The sequence below is a fragment of the Camelus dromedarius genome, chromosome X, assembly GCF_036321535.1.
Source record: "Camelus dromedarius isolate mCamDro1 chromosome X, mCamDro1.pat, whole genome shotgun sequence".
Taxonomy (NCBI): domain Eukaryota; kingdom Metazoa; phylum Chordata; class Mammalia; order Artiodactyla; family Camelidae; genus Camelus; species Camelus dromedarius.
The window spans coordinates 31,663,946-31,691,779 of record NC_087472.1 but is presented as its reverse complement, the minus strand read 5'-3'; the positions used below and the strand labels follow the sequence as shown (position 1 = coordinate 31,691,779).

At 35.1% G+C, this 27,834-nt stretch overlaps 1 protein-coding gene across 2 annotated transcripts; it reads right to left on the bottom strand.

Moving 5' to 3' along the window:
- Window positions 1–104: 104 nt before the first annotated feature.
- FAM199X (family with sequence similarity 199, X-linked) lies at window positions 105–27,834 on the bottom strand. 2 transcript variants are annotated; one of them, XM_031445985.2, is made up of 6 exons: window positions 27,328–27,834; window positions 19,416–19,635; window positions 9,408–9,557; window positions 9,004–9,165; window positions 7,770–7,907; window positions 105–6,361 (listed from the first exon to the last, which is right to left on the bottom strand). In XM_031445985.2, exons 1-6 carry the CDS (start codon window positions 27,522–27,524, stop codon window positions 6,191–6,193), a joined length of 1,038 nt encoding a protein of 345 aa, XP_031301845.1. In that variant the 5' UTR covers window positions 27,525–27,834; the 3' UTR covers window positions 105–6,190. The 2 variants fall into 2 exon arrangements, with proteins under 2 accessions (XP_031301845.1, XP_031301844.1); XM_031445984.2 differs by having other exon boundaries at window positions 7,641–7,907; window positions 27,328–27,832.

The following is a 27,834-nucleotide window of genomic DNA, read 5'->3' as shown; positions in this document are numbered from 1 at the left end:
TAATTTAATTCATTTAATAGCCACATGTGGCTAGTGGCTAGCATAATAAACAGCACATATAGCCCCAGAGTACCTGAGGGAAGAAAAACACACACCCACATACGTTTCACTTAATATCTAACTCACATTTATTAAAAATTGCAGATTACAGAAAAGCATGAATAATATTGGCTTTATTAAACAAGCTCAATTAACTTACCTTTGACTAATAAATCAAAGTATTTAATACCACAAAAGGAATTTTGAGTACGAGGTTGAGTCCAACCTCTGAAATTAAAAGGAAAGCAGCTAAGGTATTTTCTGGAGAGAGCAACCACAGACCTCCCTCTAGTGGCAAGAGATAAAGCTGCTGCTGAAAAGCTGAATTGCTTCTGCACTATACATAAAACTGCTCACAGACATTTACATAATTATAACTTAAAAATACTCTAGAACAATATATAAGGAAAATAGATCTGATTTTTGTAAACAAAGGTTAGACCTAATTTTCACTTACTAGAACTGATCTTTCCAGAAAAAAAAATGATTTGCCAATGACATTTGGGAAAGTAGGGCTTTCACAAAACAAGTTTATGGAGCCTTAACCAAATCGTGAGCAAAAGAAAAGAGCAATTCTTCTCTGTTGATAAATGTTCTGAGATGGGACATGAAAAGGAGTGGATTCAGAAGTATAAAGTAGTAAGCAGCAGTGGGTTTGTAAAAATTCATGGTACATCAAAAGAGACAATGTAAAATATTACAGGAGTTCTTAAAAACCCAGACACTTTTCATTCTGATAATCAGTTTCAAAAGACAGCTCTGCCACATTGCCATTTTAATTACAACCATACATACTGATTTAGATTTAACTACTGAACTACTACTTTCAAGTACAAGAAGGAACTCAAAATAGAAATGACTTGTGTTACAGCTATTGTTTTTCCCTCACAGTTTCAGGAAAAACAGCCTTTATATACACTGTAGTAAGTACAGAATGTACAGAAGACAGTTATATATACAAAAGTGCATTAATATAGTAATACATTTAGCAGAAATACAGGAAAAAAATCCTGGTTAACAATCTGATACATTACAGTATTAAGACTACTTGAAGATTCTCCAAACCAGTCAACTTCCTACTTGCTTTGGTTATGATACTGATGCTACATAACTAACCTTTGAAATTAAAACAAAAAAAAAATGAAATTTTTAACCATCTCTGAAATGTTTTACATATATATACTTGTATTTATCCTTAATAGCTTTTGACAACAGTTCTATAAAACTCCCAACACAAAGATTTAGAATGAATAATACCTATATCTAAATTAGAGTACTCAAAGAGGAAATTAAATTGATCCACTACAGGAACAGACATGGTCTGCTCCATTCCCAAAAGCCTCAGCTAGATAACCTAACCCCATAGTCTCAACTTAAATCCAATTGGTCAGCTACTATTAAAGAGCAAGCAGCTCCACAAAACAAGCCATGGCTTCAGGCCACTGTTCCTTAGAACAATTCAGAATAGGTAAGTGTTAACTTGTCTTTTATACATATTAATTCTACAACTACTTTCATATAGTCAAAATGCATATGTATAATTAGAGCAATTCTCCTCTTTTCTACCCTCATCCCTCACCACAAAAAAGAACACAGATTTATTTCCACAGGTTCCATTGACCACGAAGACGTAACAAAGAAATTCAACAATAAAAAGTATCACATATTGAAATCAGAGAAGATCCAATCCGTTTTTCCAAGTTCAGTATGAATGTCAAATTAAAAATTAATTTACCATTATGTGATCTAGGTTAAAACATTAATAACCTTAATTTAAAATATAATTGTGAGGGGTGCTGAAAACAAATAATTTTAATATTAGAAAAAATATGAAAAAATTTTAGTGAGTCAACTCAGATCTTCGGTTATACCATGCAACTTCCTTACTCTCAATAGCCAGTTACTTAGAGGAATTTTCAGAGTTCCTTCTAAGCCTTTTGGAATAAGTAAGTTATTTTCCAAAGAAACAAGAATTAAGCATTTCTAAGGAGCTATGTTCCAGATACTATGCTGACAGAGGTCTAAATATTTCTCAGATGCTTCTCACTCACTTAGCATGATTTAATTGTAAAGATAAAATTTATCTTACTTTGTCAGACTTAAAATGAATCCAAAGTTACTACAGTACATGTGTACACAAATACTTACTTTCTACCTAATAGTCCTTTTAAGGATTAAATTTACCTCTAAGTTTAGACATGTTGAATGTCAGTGTGCTCAACATCAGTACCATTATTTGAATGTAACTGGAAATTTTCCTGTCTACCATCTCAAACTATAAACTGACTTTAACCCCTTCCCAATTCCAAGCAAACATTTTTCTTGAAGATAGACCTGCTAAAAGGTAATTTGTTAAAGGGAAGGAGAGTGTTCAGGTATTACACGAATGAATACAACGAATCCCCCAAATTAATAAGAGAATCAACTTGCTATATAATCTCTGTTCTTGAAGTACTTTTTCCTTGAAAATTATCTTTCCAGAGTTATCTGGTTTTAAAAAGTATTCTGGCTTATGATGTTTTTCACGGAAAAAAAAAAGAATACATTAAGCTATACTTTAGATAACTTCAGTGACCTAGCTGGGCCAAAAATAAAGTTATGCAAGTGAAATTTAAGATCTGAAGGTTTTTGTTTTGTTATATACTCTATTATCATTGGTTTGATTTAATGCCTTTGCTTACTGATATCCAACAGTGTGGACATTTTATAAAACGAATTACAACATTCAGATTACTTTTGATTTTGGAAAAGCCTGATATTGACAAAAAGTATAGAGTTCCCCTTTAAGGCACATGAGGCTATATAGAGTAAGCCACGAACAAAAAATTCTGCTAGAGACTCCTAGAAACAAGACTTCTATATTTGTCAGATATACTAACATTTTTGGCTTAAATATGAAGACATTTGATAAATTTCACAATTTTTAAAGCTCATCAGAATCTGGATACCTTTATAAGGTAGTTTCTTGAAATTTTTCCTTCATGAGGGATTTTAGCACTTCTAAGAGCTAAATAAAATGAGATGTCCACCCAATCCATAGAGTCATTTAATTGTAAGTCAGTTTCTGGAATTCAGCAATATCTAGATGACCCAAAGGACTGACGAAATGGACAAAACTGCCACAGCCTAAATGAAAATGAGACAAGTTTCAAGGAAAAAAAGTGTTATTTTACTCTAAGTTCTTCCTGGGGCAGAATGAGTTAACCCTTTATACTCCACTACACATTATACTACATCACCTTACTTTAACTCGGTTGAAAAACTGTAGAAAAAGACATGCCATTTTGTTTAATTCAAGGTTTACACCTTTAAAAGCTGTGGTAGGGACTAACAGACTTCTTATAAGATCCTTTTTCCAGTTGTAATTGACATACATACAAGATCTCTAATAAAATGTTTCTGGATAAATATGAGGGGATTTTATCATGCCCTCAATTAACAAGGCTTACTTTTAAAAAGGAAAACTTTATTTGCTCCAATGTCAATTCTCTACAGATAAGAACTGACTGTGGAGAAAATAAGTCTCATATTTTTATTAATTGGTTAGTTAGGGTTTATATTTTAAAACAAAAAAAATATTGAGTTGGATTTGTTTTAAATTGAACTCAGAGAGAGACCAGACTAAATTTATAACTCATTCCAAGAAAGAAGTAATTCAAATTTGAATTATCAACATGAGGCATTAAAACCCTCCCAAAATATAGCATATTAACAAAGACAAGTGAACTTTGTCTTTTTCTGCTGGTTTTTTTTTTTTGGTGGGGGGCAGGTAGGTAGAAAAAGACTTTGTAATCTCCCTCTTCAGTCATAAGCAAAGCCAAGTTGCTTAAACTTTAAAATTTTTTTTCTTTCACTCTCTTCCAAACTAACTTTATGAGCAATCTCTAATCTATAGTATTGTAAAGATAATGCATCCGGATTTTACAAAATTTCATGGTGCACTTTACTATAAATACTCAAACCTTTATAAATTTTAAAAATTGGCTTTGTGGCACTTTGGTAAACTTGTTTAATAGTGAGTTAAGTTAAATCTAGGGTAATAAGACTATGTGATTGTTGGGAGAGTAGAGTAGAGGAACTGGTCTTATATCATGACACAGTTAAGGATTTTCTTTTACTCGTCACTGTCAAGTAAATTGTTTCCAACTATTTAACAGATAAATGCTGCTCTACAGTCTCCAAAAGTGGCCTGTTTTCCCTGAAGAGTGGGTAAAGAGAACAATCATTCTCTGGAATTCTGCTTTTGCTAAGAGCAGGTAGAGAATTTAACTGTATTTGCTCTTCTCTCCATTTACTCTTCCTGTATTTGGAAGGGAAAACACAATGAAGTAGATCCCTTCCATCTTCCTCAGAGTATTCTGGGATCTATCCCCAAGCTTTCTTTGGGCTCTCCAAGATAGCCAGGAGCACCAAAGCGGGGGGGGGGGGGGGGTAAGAGGAAAATCAGGACTACTCCAAATGATACCCATATACACATACATACTTTCTTAAAGTAAAATTTTAAAGTGTGAATTTAGCAGTCTTCGAAATGTTACAACTATACCACAGACCTCAGCAAAGCTGCAATGCATCAATTTTTTTCTCAGTTTCAATTCTTTAACCTTCAAGGAACCAAAATGAAATCAAAATTTCAAAAACACATGATTTAAGCAAATCTTAAGCAAAGGTTAAGACTTTAAATCAACTGAGAATTAAGAATTTAAGTTGTTAATCTTTTTCTTAACAAGTTACCTGATAGGATAAAATGTAAAAAGTAGGAATCTATCAACCTCTGACTCTAGAGTTTAAAAAAATACTGATTACAACTCCTTCTACAGAATCATGATTACCTCCCAAGTTTCCACAATAAAAAGAAAACTATGAAAGTCAGAAAGCAGCTTGATTGTCAGTAGTATCAGTTTCCATTTTCTTTAACCCATGTGAATGCTTAAAGACATGTGGGAAAATAAAAGGAAGCACACTACTTCCAATGTTCACGATAACAAACTCTCCATGAAAACATTTAAACTCCATTTCACATTTAAAATTAGAGTTCTATTAGTAGCCAAGAAGCTAAGGTTTTTTTCTATATCTCACTGCTCAGTGTATTTCTAACAATTTATAGAGAAGTTTAGCAGAACTGTAAGGGGTTTTTTTAGTTAATTTTGAACATAACCTGTTCACATGCCAAAAGCTGTTATACCAAATATTTAAAAATTAGAACTGTGCTGAAAATAAAAAGACCTATGAAAAGAACTTGATAGAGATATTTTCTGCCTTTAAGAGAGTTTCACAGCCTAAAATTTCAAAAAGCAGTGGAAAAGTAGAATTGGTTGTTTTGCTTAATTGATTTCTCCATTTGAATATTAATCAACATAGCATCAAGTCTAAAATTCAGCTACTAGTAACATTATTTTCTCAGTAGTCATCAGTTGCAGAAAGGAATCTGAATTTACATAAAGTGAAAAACAGAAATAAACCTAACAGGAAAGATATCAGGGTCTGATTTTACACCTTTGAGTTAATAATGAATGAAAACAGACAGAACTAAACCTAATGAAGGCACTATTGTAAACAGCAATCCACACCCCACCTCCATAACCTCAAAAAAAGATTTCCACTAGGAATTGAGAATTATGCTATGGCCCTATAGAAAAACTAAACTAAGAAATTGTAATATTAAGAATGAAACTGAATCATGATCGCTGCGCACACACACACACACACACACACACACACACACACACACTGACATAATAAACTACTTGTCAGCAGTACCTTGAAATCTTCTAAACTGTAAAACTACTAGTCTTTGAAAAGCCCACTTAACCACCCTTAAGTTTAAACAGTCAAAACATTTACTAAATCAGTGGTTCTTAAAACTAGAGTGTGTGGCAGAATAACCTGGTGTTTGTTAAAACACGATGGTGGGCCCCTCCTCCAGCATTTCTGATTCACTAGGTCTGGGGTGGGGCCACAGAGGATGCATTTCCAATAACTTCTCAGGTGATGCTAAAGCTGCTGGTCCGAGGACCACCTGCTAAGAACCACTGACCTAAATTATTAATGGTACATCAGCACAGCCCTAACCAAAAGTTTGGTCAAGATGCATGTAAACAAATAAGGATAGAATACTTAATGCTTAGAAAGAACGCTGATAAATTCACCCTTATTACATCAAAACATCTACATCTGCTTCATGGTCTTCCTCAGTCACTTTCAAGGACAGCACTTCTTCATTAAGGAAGAGCCCACTGAGCCTCTCCTTCCGAGCCTGCCTCTGTTCTTTCAGCTGCCTCTTGCGTAAGGCCTTCTGCTGTAACTTCCGCTGCTTGGATCGCTTCTGTCAAAATAAAAATTTCTACATCAGTGGGGTTCAGTTTTGACATATCCACTGCAAAGTATTTTATGGATCAAATTCTATATTTTCAGATTAGAGATGTTCAAATTCCTCTGCAGTATGATCCTGGTTCCAGTAAGTGAGCCATTAGCTTAGACTTGAAAATGATTCTATTTTTATGGTATTTGACCAATGAATCTTCTGATAAGGAAGGGTTGAAACTTGATCATTTTGACTAGTTATGGACAACCAATCATTTCTAAGATTTTTTATATCAAATTAAGGTACACCGGTGTCAGTGCAAATATGTAGTGAACAGTACTGAATACAAATGTAGAAAATATTGCCAAAATCTCTAGTGCTTATGCTTTTAAGGTGCGTTTCATCCAAAAGCACGAGCAATTTTATAATGGCTGTGAAAGAACCATGTCTTTTTCATATTAGGCAAATACCATCTTAAAAGCCCATGAGAAACTCAGTGGGCACTCTATTCCTTGTCACTGGTGAACTGATGCCAAAAAGGAATGACCGCATATCCAAAGAAAACCCTTGACAACCAACAAAGCTGGCTATGTTTCTGCTACTTCCGTAAGAACCAGGGAAGAAATCACTGCATATCTTCTAGTCACCACTGGGTTCCTCAAAAGTTATAATAGAGATACCCTTATCATCCAAAGTTGGCTCCAGACTGTCACCACTGCAAGGAACCGAACTCCCCTGCTAAGTATCACAGGACCATTCTATATACACTTAAAACCTCCTATTTTTTATCTGCCCAATAATATTATACAGAACTTTTTCAACTGTGAAAAGAGTAGACAGAAATTAGAGAAAGCATTATTACAGTTGAAAAAGAGCTAAGAAGAAACATTCAAGATTAAAACATTAAGAAAACACTTAACACACACACAAGACATAGAGAACATTCTTAGGAGCTAATAGACAGCAACATCAGCAACATAGTGAGATTCGCTCAGTAGTAAGTTGCAGTCAGTATTGCAATCTTGAGACTCACTCATTATTTCCATCAATTTATCTTACTTAAAACAGACACAAAAATCAGGTAAAATTGAAGGTTATATGGCTGTGGGTCAAAACTGTATTTCAAAGCACTCAGCCTAGAGGGCTTTGTCCAACAGCAGAGAATCCTGCTTCTTCAGTTAAAACCAAAACCCACATGCCTCTAGATAGCAGGATAATTTTAACTCTCCAAGAAATTTATATGAAGGAATACTAATGTTAATATTGAAAGGTAAAGTTTTGTATTGATTAGACGTTTTACTTTTGAATCCCGAATCCGCTCTGCTGCACTTGCAGACAAGTTGCTGTCACTGTGTGCTCGACTCATGTTGGCACTGGAGTTTGAAGCAGAGTTTCCAACACTGGACCCACTGCTGCTTGCAGAACTGACCATGCTGGCACTGCTGCTGCTGGCACTGGCACTGGCACCGCTCACTCCACTGGTGCTTGCACAACTAAAGTTGCTTCTCTTCCAGGCCTCTCTTGCAGGCCGTAGGCGAGGGCTATGCTCCTTGATATAGTTTCTGACCTTGGAATACACAGACAAAAACTGGTTAATGTTGTTCCTTGATGTTCTGCCCTCAAAATACTGGAGAAAAGAAGAATATTGTACTTAAAGATTATAGAAAGTGTTACAGATGTACATAGGTAGAATATAAAGACAAAAGAAATCTCTAAAATGTGGAAACAAGTACCAGAAAAATTGACAATGTTCAAAATTCTAAAATATATATTATGAAGCTAGATTTTTAAAAGCATGTGAAATATAATCAGTAAATGGAAGGCTACTGGCTTCCAGAATTTAGGATTATAAGAAAATAACATTCAGGAACAGAAACCAACAGTAAAATAAAACAGATAAGATTAGGCATTTTTAAAGGGTTGCCACTTAAGATGATTAAAGTTAAGCTGTCAATTATATCTAAGATTAGGGTGTTTCCTAGATCTTAGCTAGGGGCCCACAGTACCTGTCTTCAAATGCAAGGCATCAATTTACCATACTAATGAAAAATGGGCTGGAATGTAGAAAATGATAGTATGTCTGTTGAGAGAAATACTGAAATGAGAGAAATTTTTTGTAAATAATGATAAATGCAAAAAATTTAAAAAAAAAAGTAGAACATAAGTAGTCATTTAGCTATGCACCAGAGAAAAAGAGAACAGCAAAGACTATATTTAGAAGATACCAGAAATGTGTATTTCAGCATAGCAGAAGGAAGACTCATTCCATTTTATCCTAGCCAGGATCAACTACTTCGTAAGACTACTCAAATCCCTCAGATTAGATGTCCACTCAAGTATAGCTCTCAATAATCAGTATTTTGATTCTGGCAATTGGCCTTTTGCAAGCTGAGTTAGAATAAATCTACACCTTAGTGTAACCACCCCTTAAATTTTGAAGTTAAGTTTCAAAACCTACACAACTAAAAAGCAGGTTCGAGATCCTCGGTACTGCCAGTTGACATGTACATAAAACCTCTTAAAACCAGATGATCTAATATTGCATTTCACAGCAGTGACTTTCACCTTAATTACCTATGTATTTACATATGACTATTCAAGTACACATGTTACAAAACAATGGTATTTTCAATAGTTGTACAATCTGTATTTTCTTTACATACCTGCTTCAGTTTTTCATCTGTGAGACAGTTAAGTTCAATAATAAACTCACTGTCTGTAGGGGAGATTTGAGCAGAAGGATCAATTATTTTAATAATATCAAGTTGCTCCCGAAGACCCATCTCAGTACTGACTTTACGACTCAGATACTCAATGTATTCCACCTATGTGATGAAAAATCATAATAAACAAGGTCAATGCCAAAACCTCTGATCTTTTAGTATGTAATTTATGTTTGAAATATCAGAAGCACTTAATGTTATATTTGTTCCCTGCAAAACAATTAAAGCTCAAATTCATATTTACTAAGCAATCCACATTTATCCAGTAGCTTTAAACAGACAATAATCGAGTTTCACATATTCTCCATATACATGCTTCTAATTAAGAATGTCGAGATCTCTACCTGTTCATCATTTGTCATTGCACTCCAAGGAAGTTCATCTAAGTTCCGGTGCTTGTTTTTCTTTTTAGGAAGCAGGCAAGGTGAACTTGGAATACTGGGTATGACATCAGAAAGTACATCACTCCCACTGGCAATGTCACTGCCCGGTAACTTTATAAAAATAAAGAGAAGCGGGTAGTGAAAGCACAATTTAAGAAGAATAAATTTTAAATGTCACAAAATGTTTCATATTGATTAAAAATTACCTTAATAAAAGACTAATGACAAACACAAAGTCAGAAGACATTAACTCTGATCACTTCTATTTTAGACAAAGCAGCAACATTAACGTAGTCTTTGTATACGCAGTCACTTAATCAATGAGAGAGATTTTCCAAAAGCTTAAAATCATAATCAAGACTTGTTAAAATGCTAACTTAAGAGTCAATCATCATTAAGGTTTTAAATTCATAATGCAATGTAGGCTAGGGTCCACACAGTATAATGAATAAGGAGCACTAGTCTCCATCTCAGGAGATCTGAGTGATCTGCCACTACCTGGCTTTTTGCCAGACACTACGCTAGATATACTGCCATATAAAGACAAATAAATCATGGCCCTTGTCCTCAAGTCTGTATTAACAACCTCGAGATAATTAAAATAATTTAAAATATGCTGTTAATAGAAAGAAAAACATTTTAAAGACCAGAAGTATTATAAAAGAAAAATTAGAAAAAATGGCAAGAGAATGTGCAAAGGAGAAAGCAAGCCTAACACAGAAAATCCAATCAGCAAAAATATGTACTATAATTTTATACTGCCTGTTAAAAACCAGCTGGAATGGACTTAATTTTCAACAGCTTTATTGAGTTATAACTGATATACAAAGAACTGTACATATTTAATACATACAACTTGATGACTGGACATATGCATATACCATGAAACCATCACCACATTCAACAATCAAGGTAATAAACATATCCATCACCTCCAAAAGTCAGAATGGATTTAATTTTAAATAAGTGTGTTTAAGTTATTCATCAAAAAGGTAAAGCATTTTCTTCTACAAGGAGTACATAACAATTTTCAAGAATAACGCTTTCATTTTTACAAGGTACAGAACAGCACTTACTGTTGTTTTGGTTCTATAGACTTTGCAATTACATCTGAACTCTGGATGATTAATAGGCTTTTAAAACTGAAGTATAGTCGATTTCCAATGTTGTGTTGATTTCTGGTGTACAGCATAGTGATTCATTTATATACATATATATGTATATATTCCTTTTCATATTCTTTTTCATTATAGGCCATTACAAGGTACTGAATATAGTTCCCTGTGCTAAACAGTAGGACTTTGTTGTTTTATCTATTTCATATAGTTAGCATCTACAAATCCCAAACTCCCAATTTATCCCTCTCCAGCCTCTTCCCCCGGTGCCCCCACAGCTGGTAACCATAAGTTTGTTTTCTAAGTCTGTGAGTCTGTCTCTGTTTTGTAAATAAGTGTGCCTTTTTTTTTTTTAGATACCACATATGAGTGACATCATATGGTATTTTTCTTTCTCTTTCTGGCTTACTTCACTTAGTATGATGATCTCCATGTCCATCCATGTTGCTTCAAATGGCATTATTTCATTCTTTTTTATGGCCGAGTAATATTCCATTGTACATATATACCACAACTTCTTTACCCAGTCATTTGTCAATGGACATTTAGGTTGCTTCCATGTCTTGGCTATTATAAATGGTGCTGCTATGAACACTGGGGTGCACGTATCTTTTTGAATTAAGAGTTTCCTCTGGATATATGCCCAGGAGTGGGATTGCTGGATCACAGGTTAAGTCTGTTTTCAGTTTTTTAAGGAATGGATGATTAATAGGTTTTTGAAGTCACCAAAAGAGAAAAGCCAATTTAGTCATGAAGATTATTTGGCCTCCTATTGTACTCACTATAATAGGTACAGGGAATCCAAGGAGTGTAAGTCATGGCCCTTACACAAGAACTTTATATTCAACTTTATATTCCACAGGTGGAAGAAAAAACAAAGGATGAGGTTAAGGAGACCAATATAATTAAAACAGAAAATCAGTGCTAGGGATTTGAAAGTTTAACAAATGAACCATAGCTGTTATATGATATGAAGAAATAGGCCAATAACATTTTCTAAGTAGTAGTAATGATGAAATTGTTCTTGAGGGAAGATGAATCAAAAAGCAGTATGGGGACAAAATAGAGTGAGGAAAGACTGGAATTAGATAGGAAGCTCTTGTTGTGATCTGAGCCGGGACCAAGATAAGCAAAAATGGAAAGAAAAATAGGAACAGATAGGGAAAATTCTGAATGAAATACAATTTACAAGACTGCTTGATAACTGAATGGGTAAGAGTAACAGTCAAATGACCACATGCGAGACCAGAAGAAAACTGGCAACATTTCAGTCATACAGCTCATCCAGGTTAACACACAACCCTTAAAGACCTCATTTTTTTTTTACAGCAAGAGACCTGAAGCAATGTTATATAGATCTTCTAGTCTAACACCTCATTTTACAAATAAGAGAAAAGTGATCCAGGGAGGGTCACTGGGTTAGTGGCAGCATCCAAAGTAGGACACAAGGCCAGTGCTTTCAACTATGTCAGGCCGTCTTGCCCTGAAGGTAGTTTGGAATGAGAAAAGAATGTAATCTAGGATATGGAGAGTTTGTAGTGATAATGAGAAAAGTGAGTACAAGTGTCCTTTGAAATGACAATAGTCATTTTTCAATACACTACAAGACATGTCACAAAGCAGAGTATTTTTCCCCATGGAAACACTGTAATTGGAAGCTACATTACTGATCAAGGACTCAGCATCAGATAATGGGTTAGAATTAAATAATAAGGCCATTCAAGTGGAAATGTCAAGTAGTCAATTGGAGATATGGGATTAGAGCTGCAGATATACAGAAGAATTAATTGTATGGGTGCTCCTGTGTATTTATTAGATCAGCAGTTTTCTATTTTATAACTGCTAATATATTTCAGGATAAAAATGCTTAATAATTTTCATCTCATATTTTTCATGGACAACAATATTTGGTATATTTATATTATAATCAGTAATTGTGACAACTAAGGAAAATTAAATCAAACCTCTGCCATATTTTCTGCAGTATGCAGCAAAATTTTATGAGTAAGCTCATTTCTGTAATAGCTGATGTGCAATTTCAAATTGCACCTCTAGGTTTTAAGCATGACAGCTGAATTACTCACTCTTTAAATTTTCTATGCATTCTGATCAACAATAAAATAATTTCTCAAGTTCTAAGACTAGTCAAATATATCTTTAATAATAAAAGGACTGCAAGCAAAGAAAACTATCAGCAGAGCAAAATGCTTCAAATACTACTTCAGATGCCAAAATGCAACTTCATTCTAAGGTTAAAATCCTGCCTTTATCAAGTAGTTAGCATTTCTCTTCCCAGACAATCTATGAATCATTTATATTTACTTTAGTAGTAACTGAAACATCTGTTTAAAAGAAAGATTTAAACAGATGCAGTTTTTAATCACAACAGAGGTAATAAGAATTTTAAAACTGTGGTCAATGATTTTTAGCCTATATAATTCTAACACATAATTTGTAATTATCTTTAAGGGTTAATTTACTGTTCATCATTATGAGGTCCCACAAAGACAAGAGAGCATTTTAAACCTTTCAGCATATTTAAATAGCAAATATCCATGGTAACAGAGTACCTATGCTCCAATTTCAGAAGTGGGAAAACACATTACTAAGGCAGGCCTTATTTTTGTTTCAATGTTGTAGTCAGTCATGTGCATTAATGGTGAGTGGTTGGGGATAGTTTTCCACTCGAACTACTCATGAAATGAGTGAGTAAGTCAGCAATTAAAATTTTAAAATGCCTGCCACTTTGCAAAATTATGGATGATAAGAACTCTAAATAAATCATATGAAATAAGCAGAAAAAATTTTTTCTCAGAATTATCAGAACTCTACCTGATTGCACTTAATAATAAGAATCCCTGCAGTCTGATTTTAAATACGGAGTGCATACTTTTAAAAAAATGAGGCACTGAAGAATAAAAAAGTACCCACACAAATGGGTATTATAGATGCTGTATTATCTATAATAGAAAATAAATAGAAAACATGTAAATAGGGGAATGATTTCATAAGTTCTAGCACATCTAGTACCAGGAATATTATGTAGTCATTAAATGACTAATTTGAAGATCATAAAAAAGTTTATATATTAAACGAGAAAATTGTACTATAGTATTTTATCCAGAAGAAAAGGGAACACTTCCTAACTCATTCTATGAGGCCAAAGTGATACAAGAACATCACAAGAAAGGAAAACTACAGACCAATATCTCTTATGAATACAAATGCAAAAATTCTCAACAAAATATTAGCAAACCAAATCCAGCAGCACATTAAACGATAATACACCATTACCAATTAGCATTAATCCCAGGAATGCAAGGGTGGGTCAATATACAGAAATCAATCAACATAGGATGATGGGAAGAAATCAAGTGATCCTCTTAACAGATGCAGACAAAGCATCTGACAAAATGTAACACCCTTTCAGATAAAAACACTGAGCAAACTAGGAATAGAAGGGAAATTCCTCAATACAATAATGGGCATTTATGAAAAAAACCTACAGCTAACATACTCAGTGGTGAAATACTGAACGTTTCTTCTCTAAGGCCAGGAAAAAGATAAGGATGCCTGCTTTTGCCACTTCTATTCAACACTGTACTGGAGATCTAGCCAGGATAGTTAAGCAAGAGAAAAAACCTACCCAGATTGGAAAGGAAGAAGGAAAACTAAGATCAGATGACATGATCTTAAAATATAGAAAACCCAAAAGAATCTACACAGAAAAGAAAAATTAAAGCTAATAAATGAGTTCAGCAAAGTTGCAGGATACAAAACCAATATACAAAACTCAACTGTATTTCTATACACTAGCAATAAACAACCCAAAAAAATGAAATTAAGAAAACAATTCCATTTACAGCTGCATTAAAAGAATAAAATGTTTAGGAATAAATTGAACCAAGGAATTAAAAGACTTGGACACTGAAAGCTATAAAACATCATCAAAAGAAATTAAAGAAGGCCTAAATAAAGATATGCCATCCCACATTCATGGATTGGACTATTGTTAAGATGGCAATATTCCCCAAATTGATCTACAGATTCAGTGTAATCCCTATCAAAATACCAATTGCCCTTTTTGCAGAAATAGACAACCTGATCCTAAAATTTGTATGGAATTACGAAAAGAACCTCAAATAGCCCAAACAATCTTGATGAATAAAGTGGGGAGAACTCACTCCTCCGGATTTCAAACTTTATTACAAAGCTAGAGTAATCAAAACATAAGGATAAAGATAAGGATATCCTGGTATAAGGACAGACATATGTATCAATGGAACAGAATGGAGAGTTCAGAACTTAACCTGACCAATTCATTTCCACAAGAGTACCAAGACCATTTGATAAGGAAAAAATATAGTCTTTTCAACAAATGGTGCTGGGACAACTGGATATCTACATGCAAAAGAATGAATTTGGACTTATCTTACACCACATACAAAGAGTAACTCAAAATGGATCAAAGACCTAAATGTAAGAACTAAAGGTCTAAAACTCTAATAAAGAAACAGATGTAAAATCTGCATGGCCTTGGATTAAGCAACGGTTCTTAAAATATGACATCATAAGCATAGCATTCAAAGAAAAAATAAACTGGAGTTCTTTAAAATTTAAACTTTTGTTATTTATATAAACTACATCAAGTGAACAGACACTATTAAGTGTACAGACAACTCACAGAATGGGAAATATTTTTGCAAACCATGTATATAAGGGGATAGTAACCATCACATATAAAGTACTCTTACAATTCAACAATAAAAGACAACACAATTTAAAAATGGGCAAAGGATTTGAATAGACATTTTCCCAAAGAAGATATACAAATGGTTAATAAGCACATGAAAAGATACTCAACATCATTAGTCATTAGGGAAATGGAAGTCAAAACCACAATGAGATACCACTTTACACACAGTAGGATTGCTACAACAAAAAAAGACAGAAGACAGACAATACCAAGTGTTCCCAAGGATATGGAGAAATTGGAACTTTCATGTATTGCTAGTAAAATAGTACAGCCACCTTGGAAAACATTTTGGTAGTTCCTCAAAAAGTTAAACATAAACTTATCATATGACTCAGCAACTCTAAGTGTATATATCCAAGAGAATTAAAAACATATATTCATATGAAAACCTGTATCTGAATGTTCATAGCAATATTATTTATAATAGCCCCAAAGTGGAAACAACCCATCAGCTGATGGATGAATAAATAAAATGTGATATATCCATAAAATGGAATATTCAGCCATAGAAAGGAATTGCTATAGACTAAATGTTTGTTATCCCCCAAATCTGTATCTTGAAGCCCTAATCCCTAATGTGATGATATTTGGAGATGGGGCTTTGGGAGATAATTAGGTTTATATGAGGTCATGAGGGCAGAGCTCCCATGATGGGACTGGTGACCTTATAAAGGGACAAAGAGACCAGAGCTCTCTCTCTTTCACTTCCATGTGAGGATGCAGCAAAAGGCAGCCATCTGCAAACCAGAAAGGGGGTCCTCACCAGAACCCAATCATGATGGCATTCGGATCTTGGACTTTCAGGCTCCAGAAACGTGACAAATAAATGTTTGTTTAAGCCACCCAGTTTATGGTATTTGTTATAGCAGTTCGAGCTGAGTTAAGACAGGAATAAAATACTATAACATGGATGAACCTTGAAAACATGCTAAGTGAAAGAAACCAGACACAAAAGGCCATGTTTTATATGAGTACATTTATATGAAATGTCCAGAAAGGCAAATCCATAGAAAAGTAGATTAGTGAGGGCAGGAGGAGATTGGGACTATCTGCTAACAGATATGGGTTTCTTCTGGAGTGATGGAAATGTCCCAGAATTAGATAGTGGTGATGGCTGCACAACATTGTGAATATATTAAAAATTGCTGAATTATACACATTAAAAATATTAAAATGGTGCATCCCAGTTTTTTTTAAAATGTTAATAATTTTTATCCAAATCATATTTACAATGATTTGTGAAACAGAAGCAGAATTTCAAGTAATATAAAATATAAAAATAGAGGCATTGTTGATTTTTTCCTCTTTAAAAACCTCTTAATTTTCTGTGTAGCATTGTTTATGACAAAACTGAAACCAACCTAAATATTCATTATTAGGGGACTGATTAAATAAATTACGATGCAGTTATCAAAAAGAATGAGATACATTAGTAGAAAAAAGCAGAGGGCCAAACACTGGCTGAAGTATGATCTCATTTTTGTGTCTTTTAACTCTCTGCAAACATACTTGTAGCTGCACAAGCTCTTAACAGTGGTAACCACAGCAAAGTCGGACTTGGAGACATTTTTATTATGCCATTCTGCATTATTTGATATTTTAATAAAAATTGTTTGAAATAAAATATTCGATTCCTCTTTTGGAAAACAACTTCAAGTACTTAGATGGATTTTAAAAATAGTAGGTATTCAAGTATTTGTTGAATATAACAGTTGCTAAATGCAAGGAAAGCTTCTTCAAATGTTATTGTCTTTTACAATCAGAAAATGGATATTGTGCCCAGAAATAAGCCCACGAACTTATGGTCAATTAGTCCATGACAAAGGAGGTAAGAATATACACCAGGGAAAAGACAATCTCTTCAATAAGTAGTGCTGGGAAAACTGGACAACTACATGTAAAAGAATGAAATTAGAACAATCTCTAACACCATATACAAAAATAAACCCAAAATGCATAAAGACCTAAATGTAAGACCAGATACTCTAAAACTCCTAGAGGAAAACATAGGCAGAATACTCTTTGACATAAATTAGAGCAATATTTTTTTCAATCCATCTCCTAGCATAAAGGAAATAAAAGTAAAAATAAGCAAATGGGACCTGATTAAACATAAAAGCTTTTGCACAGCAAAGGAAACCACAAATAAAACGAAAAGACAACCTACAGAGTGGAAAATATTTGCAAATGATGAGATCAGCAAGGGATTAATTTCCAAAATATACAAACAGCTCATATAACTTAATATAAAAAAACAACCCAGTCAAAAAATGGGCAGAAGACCTAAATTGACATTTTTCCAAAGAAGACATACAGATGGCCAACAGGAACATGAAAAGATGCTCAACATCGCTAACTATTAGAGAAATGCAAATCAAAACTAAAATGAGGTATCACCTCACACCAGTCAGAATGGGCATCATTAAAAAGTCTACAAATAATAAATGCTGGGTGGGGGGGCGCGGAGGGTGGGAAGGGATAGACTGGGATTTCAAAATTGTAGAATAGATAAACAAGATTATACTGTATAGCACAGGGAAATATACACAAAATGTTATGGTAGCTCAGAGAAAAAAATGTGACAATGAGTGTGTATATGTCCATGTATGACTGAAAAATTGTGCTGAACACTGGAATTTGACACAACATTGTAAAATGATTATAAATCAATAAAAAATGTTAAAAAAATGCTGGAGAGGGTATGGAGAAAAAGGGAACCTTCCTACACTGTTGATGGGGACGTAAATTGGTGCAGCCACTATGGAGAACCTCATGGAGGTTTCTTAAAAAACTAAGAGTTACTATATTGACCCAGCAATCCCACTTCTGAGCATATATCGAGATAAAACTATAACTCAAAAAGATACACACACGCAAATGTTCATGGCAGCACTATTTACAATAGCCAAGACATGGAAGCAACCTAAATGTCCACTGACAGACGAATGAATAAAGAAGGTGTGGTATACATATATACAAAATGGAGTATTACTCAGCCATAAAAAAGAATGAAATGATGCCATTTGCAACAACATGGATGGACCTAGAGATCACCATATTAAGTGAAGTAAATCAGACAGAGAAAGACAAATATCATATATCTCTTATATGTGGAATCTAAAAAAAAAAAAGACACAAATGAACTTATTTAAAAACCAGAAATAGACTCACAGAAATAGAAAACAAATTATGGTTACGAAAGGGGAAAGGGATGGTGGGGATAAATTAGGAGTTTGGGATTAGCATATACCCACTGCTATGTATAAAATAGATAAAGAACAAGGACCCACTGTATAGTACAGGGAACTATATTCAATATCTTGTAATAACCTATAATGGAAAAGAATCTGGAAAAGAATATATATATATATAAATACACACATATATATAAAACTGAATCACTTTGCTGCATACCTGAAACTAACACAACACTGGAAATCAACTATACTTTAATTTTAAAAAATAATTTAAAAAAAGAAACTAAAAAAAAAAGAAAACGGATGTTACAATAACATGATCTACATTTTCTGAAAGACTGTTCAGAAATGCTGCCTTATAATGAGTTCAATTTGCCACAAAGCCACTTTATATGGTATATGTGCCACAGAAGAAAAAACACTGTCAGGTGAAAAACATCTCTATGTATGAAGAGAATACAAAATGAGAAATTATATTCTTCATAACAATGAAATATTATATATTTATGATAATAGTGGTTTGTGATCTTAGATATATAATGTGACCCTAATGTAAGGATATAGTGCCAATAAGGACATAAAGGCTATTTATTAGTAAAGAGTAAACTTGCTTGGATTCATGCACAAAAAGGTACTGATGATATATAACAATGGGAACACTATACAAATATTAAATTACATGAAAATATACAAAAGGTAATCTGTAGCATCAGAAGCCTAAAAGATACATTAGCAAAAATAAAAGATACATATTTCATCTAATTTTTAATGCTGTCAGAGAATCTCCAGGACTGAATAAACATCGGAGAAATTTACCTGAGGTAGAGATGAAAATACCAAAACAGAAATTCATACTTCTGTGTATGGAGCAATGGTGGTAATATAAGAAAAAAACACCTACCTGCCATTCAAATTCACTATCTGACCAATCCCAGTATGTGCTAATAGAAGAAGATACATCACTGCAGACACTCCCCTCAGGGAATAGATCAAAGGACGTGAAATCTTGATCATCTAATAGGGAATAGCAATCATCTTGATCTCCAACAGAAACTGACGAAAACAGCTCCTCACTGCATTCTGAGCTGGCAACACTTGTTCCACAGGATGTTAAGTTCCATCTAAAAACACAACACAAAAGAAATCACAACAGAAACTACAGAATCCATACAAGTTTAAGATATAGGATACATTTATGAGGAATGTGAGTGTATTTTTAGTTGTAAGAATGATGTTGTGCTTGTTTTCAAAAGAGTCCTTAGCTTTTAAGGATAAACACTAAAATATTTATGAATGAAATATGTTTGGGATTTGTCTCAAAATAATAAGGAAGAGGTTGAGGAATGAGTAGGAGTATAGATAAAGCATACTGCCATATGTAATTGTTGAAGCTGCATGATGGGTATATGGGGTTCATTACACTATTCTCTACTTTCATATCTGTCTGACTGGAGTCAGACTGAGTTCAAATTCTTGCTCTGACACTTGCCTGCTGTTTGATCTTAAGCAAAACACACCCTTTCTCCAAGCCTGCGCCCTCATCTTCAAAATGCAGTTACTGTGAACATTACATGAGAACCCATATAGAGCACTCAGCGGACATAAGTGTTCAATACATGGCAGCTATTATTATTATTAAAGGAAGAGGGTAGCCATTGAAGGGCAGAGAAAAGCACCAACAAAGTATACAAGTAGCTCAAAGTATTTCCTGTATTTACATAACTTTTACACATTGATGATATACAGAATCATTGTAAAGATGTTGAAAGAAGAAAGGAGTGATGAAGATTAAAATGACCAATAATTCCATTATGCAGTAATAACTGACCTATAATATTTTGCTACATTTTCTACATGCATATATATTTTTTATGGAATCAACATTCTGTGTGTGTGTATATATATACACACGAAATATATATATTTTAGTAGCCACCTTTTATTCACTTAACAGTATATACTGACCATTTTCCTAAGTGTATTATTAAACATTTTAATGCCTATATAATATTCAAATGATTAAATGTATCATAATTTAACATTATTCCTTTAATAATAGATAATTAGGCTGTTTCCAATTTTTTGGTATTACAAATTATACCGAAATAAACCTTTTTGTTTATAATTATTTATCCAAATATATAATCTCTCAGGATAGATTACTTGAAAGGAAATTACTGAGTCAAAGAATATGAACACTTCTAAGAGTAACAGTATACTTAGCTAAATACCTTTCTGAAAGGCCACACCAATTTATACTCCCAAAATCAGTATATAAAATTGCTCATTTCACCATAACCTTCACAGCACTGTAATTTTCATGTTAAAATTACACATCTAATAGGAGAAAAACATTTTATATCAATTTTTATTTCTTTGCAAGATAAAAATTTAAGATATTTATTAGCTATTTTGCTCCACCAATTTACTGTGTGTTAATATTTTTCCTTGTTTAATTTGTAAGAGTTCTTTATGTATTAAGGATATTAACATTTTGTCTGTATTATTTCTTGTAGGGTCATATGTATTTTTTTTGGTCTTAAAATCTACAAATATGTTTTCTTTTATAAATTTCCATTAGCTTTATATTATTAATGAGATAAATCTTCATTGCTTTGGCAGTAGCCTAAGGAATTAATCCTTAAGATAATGATTTAGTATATCCGATACTAATAAGGTACTGAAATAATGACTTCCTGAAGAAAAGCCTGTTATTTACCTATTATTAGGTTATTTCTCATCTTTCACTAAATCCAGTTTTTTCTTGAATTGTGTATTTCCCCTTTAAAACTTCCCCTCTTTTTTATATAGCCAATCTTAATTCCAAAGTTCTTGATCTACAAAATTTGTGCAGCCTGACAATTTTACAGCACCTTTTCCTTTCTGCTGAAGGTAGAGTACTTTAAAACACTGAAACACACACATAGACACACACACTTTAAACTATTATAGTGCAGTAGACAGAAAAGCCTTTTATATCACCAAACTTTTATAAATAGGCAAAAATCTAAAATTCATCTAAGAATCCTACAATATCTTGTAGTATTACCTATTTTCATCACATGCTTGCTAGGTAGGCAGTATCCTCATTTTTTAAAAATCAACAAACTTAGTAGAATTAACCATACTGCCCAAGTCATGCAATAAGGCAATATAAACTGTGAATGGCAATTACAAGTTCTGTCCTTTCACCCACTCAACAAACATTTAGTCAGTATCTTCAAAGTGCCAAGTACTGTGTCATGTGCTAGGAAAAGCTGTTACATAATTGTTTTTAATGAGAATTTCTTTTTAACTTGCAAAAGTTTAGTAGAAATGTGTTTCCCTTCATGAGTAATGACTTTTTTTAAAAAAATGCCACATTTAATAATCTAATGATTAGATCACTGACAAGAGAGTCAGGAATTTGCTTGGTTCTGTGCTCTTACCTTAGGGCAAATTCAGTATGTTCCTCAGTTTCCCATATCTATAACTATAATATATATAACAAGGTTATGTGTATTCTTAGACGCCTTTGCTCTTTGTTTTCTTTTTTCTAAAAATTATCAGTGGTAAGGAAATTGGTCTCATAATTGAAACAAATCTTTTACAAAATAGAAAAATAGTACTTTTATTTAGAGATTTTTTAGAAATTCTATTATCTTCTAATTTTCAAATATTATTTTTATTATTATTTTAAGACAATGTGGATAAAAACAAAGTAGGAAGTACTTTCATCCACTGCTGGTGGATGAATAGAATATATATATATATATTCTTTTTCAGATTCTTTTCCATTATAAGTTATAGGTTATAGATTAAATTGGCATAATCTTTCTAAAAAGCAATTTGGTAATGTATATATAAAGAGCTTTAAGAAGGTTCTTTAGACTTAGTAATTGACTTTCTAGAATCTATCTCTTTCCTCAAATAGAAATTTGGAGAAAAGATGTATGTACAGACATGTCCAAACAATAAGCCAAAAAAAAAGAAAACAAATGCCCTCAAAATATTGGGAATAATTAAATGATATAGCTATATCTGAAAAATCATGTTTTTATAATCATTAAAAATCATATTTTCAGGCTATTTATTGAAAAAGATGATGATGATGATGATTAAAACACAATGTAAGTGCAAATGGCCTGGTCACAAATTATAGAGCCTGATTCTGATTTTTAAAATTATATATGTACACAGAAAGAACATTAAAAGTAACATCAAAATGTTGACAGCTGTTATCTTTAGTGAAAAGGATCATGAGTGGTCTTTATAGTTTTGTATATGCCCACAATTTTCTATAATGAGCTTATATAATAGAAATTTAAGTGATTCTTTTTAGACTGTTCTGCCGGTTTCAAATGTTTAACACAAGACCACTGTGTATGTGAACTCAGCACTGAACTATTCAAATTTACAAAGCCCTTATACCTTATTCCACTATGAGAAAACCACCTAAGATCCTAGCTATAACCATGAAATTATTTACAAAGGAGACTTTCTCCATATCTTAAAAGAAAAATGTTGAAAAGAATCCATGAAAGGGAGTTTAACTCATTATCTAGGCTTGGTGCCCAAATTTTAACTTAAAAAAAGGAAAGCCTAGAACATTTATCTGCAAGGCTTTTCAGCAAGCATACACAGATGAAGGACTTTCAATGGTATTTTGGTAAAATTAAGAAAAGCACGTGCACTATATACACAGTCTTCGCAGCCCTTTCTCTCTCAGGTATACCTACCTACTACCTCTCAGGATGAGAATCCAGCAGGTGAGTACTGTGGAATGATGTCCTACTATCAAGTGGGATGAAAGTCATTCCAAATCCATGCCACACATTCATTTTCAAGTAACAGTCCCCTATCATCACTTGTAGTCATCACTGACTCCCTGCCAGAATTCCCATACAGCCACCTGACCTCTGCTACATCTCTGGAGCCCAATAGGCCACCAAGGGCCCAAGTTATAACAGATGACACAACCCCCCTACTCTACTCACTCAAATTCCCAACTCTCCTCCCAGGGACCTCAATTGTCTTGGGATTATTACCCATCCCTCCTACTCACTCTACAGTATGGGAAGCAAACATTTCATTTCATTTCATTTCTAAGGCTAATTCTTCCATTTGGGCTTTAAGTAAATCCCAGCCATCTCCTGTCATTCCACCTGGTCTTGTATTTTCAATTTCTCCCTTTCCTGTGGGCTGTTTCTAAGGAGCTACAATCTCTATTCTCGGAAAATAAAAACTAAACAAGGCAAAAAACAAATCACTTTTTCCCCCAAATTACCACATCTCTCCTTCCTTTCCCTGCTAAATTTATTGAAAAGTTTCTTCTGTTCTCTTAAGCTTTGTAATCCACCGTTCTGTTGCTATCACACTATTGGAATTTCTGTTCTGATTACTGCCAGTTCTACATTTCTAGCCTGAATAGTTCTCCAAAGCTTGATCCTCATTTTCAACTTGTCTTAACAAGTCCCCAAACCAAATTCCTCCTGCCTCTGCAACCCATCCCTCTTCATGAAATGTGGTTCTCCCACCTGCAACTCTTCTGCACCGCTAGTTCTCTAACAAAACAGGAAAACTGTGGGTGGAACAAAAGGCACACGGCAGTCTTGGGGGTTTTCTGGTTAATGGTGACGAAAATGGAGCTCTGAAATCACAGAAATGAGTAACTGCTTTATACAATATGTAGTTCATTTTGTATCTTGCCAATAGGGTGTACAAAAGTGAGACACTGTCCTCCCACATGCTTTTCACAATTGTTCAATGTCAAAGTACTGATGTACTCCTCAAAGGTGAAGAGAAGAACACACTGAGTAGTTCATATTAACCCCCTTCATCTCACAACTTAATTATAGGACCTATCAATATCATTATAATTTTTTCAATTTGCTAAATGATATACTTCTTTGATGACAGTGGAGGTTACACGGGACAAATGCTAACAGAAAACCCACAATTACATCAGAAAAATCTTTTCCCCGAAACCAAAAAAAGTCTTAAAAACTATATATACTCCATATTGATATTTCAACTGAAAATAATTAGGTTTTTTGGCTTACTGAAATTTATTTTATTCCCCCTAAATTCCAGACAAACCCACCTTGTTCATAAAATCCTAAAAGATACTCCTAGGAAGCTGTGAATTCTTAGGAAGCTTGCTATGTTCATGTAATTTATTTTCCACTGAACCTAGACCAGTGACACACCAATCTAAGTCATGGGTGATTCTAATTTGAACACTACAAACATCCGAACTTAGGGATCACAAGTAATAGTGCCTTGACTCTCTTGGTTAATGAAGACTGCAAATATAGCCCAGACTCCAGTAAATGAGCAGGCACAAAATTGTCATCATCATAAGGTCCTTATCAACCACATTACTTAAACAATTACCACAATTTTGTTATCCGGTAACAATGAAGAATTTGAGCAAAATAAAAAGTAAATCAAGTATCTACCCACTGACAAGCTTTCTACTTTCAATGAAACTTGTTTTATAATGACTAAACCCAAGGCAGACTATCAGAACTTAACTATTCAGATCTGGTTTTTGGATTGTTGCTTGAATTGGTGAATGATGTGATATAAAGGAAAAAAGTGACACATACAACTCCAAAATAAAAGAACTCCCCAAACTTGGTCCACATACATGATTTAGCTGTTTGCTTCTCCCTGAAAAGAAATGACTGGAAGCATACAGTCCTCTCAAATGCCACCTTGAGGAGAGGGTAAGAAGGCTGAACATTCCAGAAGGAGAAAAGACTTAAAAAGCAAGGTAGCCTAGGGAAGAAACATCATCTGCTGCTTCCCCTAGTCTCTGCGGAAAAGGGTACACAGAAGATACATTAGACCTCCTGCTACCAATCTGAGCCTTGTGAAAACTAGGGTAGGAAGAGGGGTGTTAAAAAAAAGCAGGCAGTAACTAGAAAAAATAATGCTTGACTTGGGAAAACCGGGGCTGAACAGGAACCACCTCCTCTATCTTCACTATCCCATTCTGAAAAACAACCTTGACCTTACCAAGGTCTGTAAGAAAAGGAGTAGAAAAACACAAGGAAAAATGGGGAGGAGAAAGAACAGAACAAACTATAAAAAATATATTATTCACCATGCTTCACTCCCTGTCACCCCCACACATTTTGGCAGCACTTACCCTCAGCCTCTGTCCTCATTCCCTTGCCCTCATCATCAGAGCAGGCTAATTCTGAGATCATTTATCTTTCCCATGTATATGATTTACTCTAATGCTGCAAAACGTAAGTATTAAATATGCACAAAACTATTCTTTTATGTTATTTTCCAATGCGAACAATCTTAAGCAAATGTCATAAATATGTTACATTCATGTTATAGTCACATCACAGGTCAAATAGGCTTCTGTGAGTTAGTCTAAGAAACTCTAACAACCATTTATAACACTGGAGCCATTAGTTCTGTTCCAAGTTTTACCACAGGCTCCAAAGGAGTAATCCTGGCTTTGCCTAACTCCGTTTTATGACCTTGAACTCAGTCTTTTCTCTCTGGACCTCAGTTTCCTCATTTTTGCAATGAGGACTTGGAATAGTTGTAACAAATTTACTACCGCGTCCTTTTCAAATGTGTTCTAGTGGTGTTCTGTATGATTATTTAACAATAACATCTGCTTTCAGACTATAACTTTCTTTTAGGTAAGAATCATATTTTACATATTCCTTGTATTTGTAGAAGCTCAGTAAATCTGTAGACTGATTTATGGGATTGAGGGGCATGCAAAAGACATTACAATGTAGAAGGATTTGTTCTGTAGATGAGAAATCAGAACTAGACTCCTTAATTCAACTCCAGTGTTTTCCATAGCTGAACCCCTCTCCTCCTCCCTCCTCCCTTGTTCACACACTCTCCCAGGCCTCTGTGTGTGTGGTGTGTATATACATATACACATATACACACACATAATATATGCTATACATATATATACATAATATATGCTATATATACACACACATATACCTATACTATAGGTTGGGTCTATGTATAAAACATCCTCAAATCCCCCTTATTTGATATAACACTTAAATGTCTGCATCAGGGAATTCTCCAGAACACTCTATATCTTCTAGTAAAAACAGGGGATTCACCGTCTGAATAAATTTGTTTAAGCCAGCCCATCCTAAGCCTCGCTCCATCCCTCCACTGGGGGAGCAAACCAGGGGACGTGCTATATGAAGGAATCTTCCAGATTTAAGCTTATACATTTTGGCAGGGCCTACAGCGCTAGGGAAAAGAGTTCATAAAGGGGGAGGGGGAATCGTCTGGTTACCTAGAGCTTCACTAAAAATTGGGGGATACGGGGTGGAAATCGGGCTGTGAGACAGGTTAAAAATCGGGAAAAGGAAGATTCTAGCTTTTAAAGTGCCACCTTTCGAAAGATCTATGGATTGTTTTTGAGCCATCCGAAATTCACTCTATGGCGTACCGGAAATGGAAGGGGTTAAACTTCTTGTGGATGGATGGAAACAGGGAAGCATCTAAAAATCTAGGGTGGGGGTTTGGGATTCGCAGGATACAGATGGGGCGGGAGGGAGAAAGGAGGAGTCGCTTGGTCAGAAGATGAATGGGGGCAAGAGAGCGAGTAAAATGCCGGCCAAAAGGAAAATCGGAGGACAGGGGTGAAATAGGGAGGGGGAGAGGGAAGGAGCCCGGGAACCAGCGCGGGTCGCAGGGAGGTGGGGGGAGGGGGCGAATGGAAGCATAGACCCTCGGCCTCGGGCCAGGATGCAGGCGACCCCGCGTTCTCCAGCTGGGGGCAGGGGTGTGGGCAATTTGCCCCTGCGCTCAGCGGAGGTCCGTACCTGTTGGTGTGGAAGCGGTGAAGCGGGTCCGTGCGATGGCAAGACGAGAGCTGGCAGCCGAAATCGCTGATGTCCAGGCAGCCCGGCTCCTCACTCGGGCAGGTGCCCACCCCGCGAGGGGGTCCCAGAAGCGGGAAGGGCTCCTCGGGGGTTAGGAATTTCTCGTACGAGGTGGTGGCTGACGCCTCGTCGGACATGGTTGGAGAAAGCCTGGCTCGGGCTCCCTCTCCGGCCCCTGGCTGCTCCCGCGTCCGCCCCTGCCCCCACTCTAACCTGTCTGCGGTCGCCGTCGCCGCCGCCGCGCCTGAGGGGGTGCCCGCCGCAGCTCACTGGCAGGCTGCGCGCCGCGGCCCACCGCTGCCCGGGGAGTGCCGGGCGGCGTGAAGGGGCTGCTCGAGGCCACACGGGCCCACCGGCCACCTAGTCAGCGCCTCAGTGGCCTCTGCAGCAGCCTCAGTCGCCGCCGCCGCAGCCCGGCCCAGCCCAGTCAGCGAAGAGCCGCCGCCG

What these genes read in the sequence shown, in the direction of transcription:
- FAM199X (XM_031445984.2), bottom strand. Translation starts at nt 27,524, where the DNA reads ATGTCCGACGAGGCGTCAGCCACCACCTCGTACGAGAAATTCCTAACC. An exon ending in CACCGCTTCCACACCAACAG is followed by an intron (nt 19,636 to 27,327) that starts GTACGGACCTCC and finishes TTGTGTTTTTAG; the next exon opens with ATGGAACTTAACATCCTGTG. An exon ending in CAATGACAAATGATGAACAG is followed by an intron (nt 9,166 to 9,407) that starts GTAGAGATCTCG and finishes TTCATCACATAG; the next exon opens with GTGGAATACATTGAGTATCT.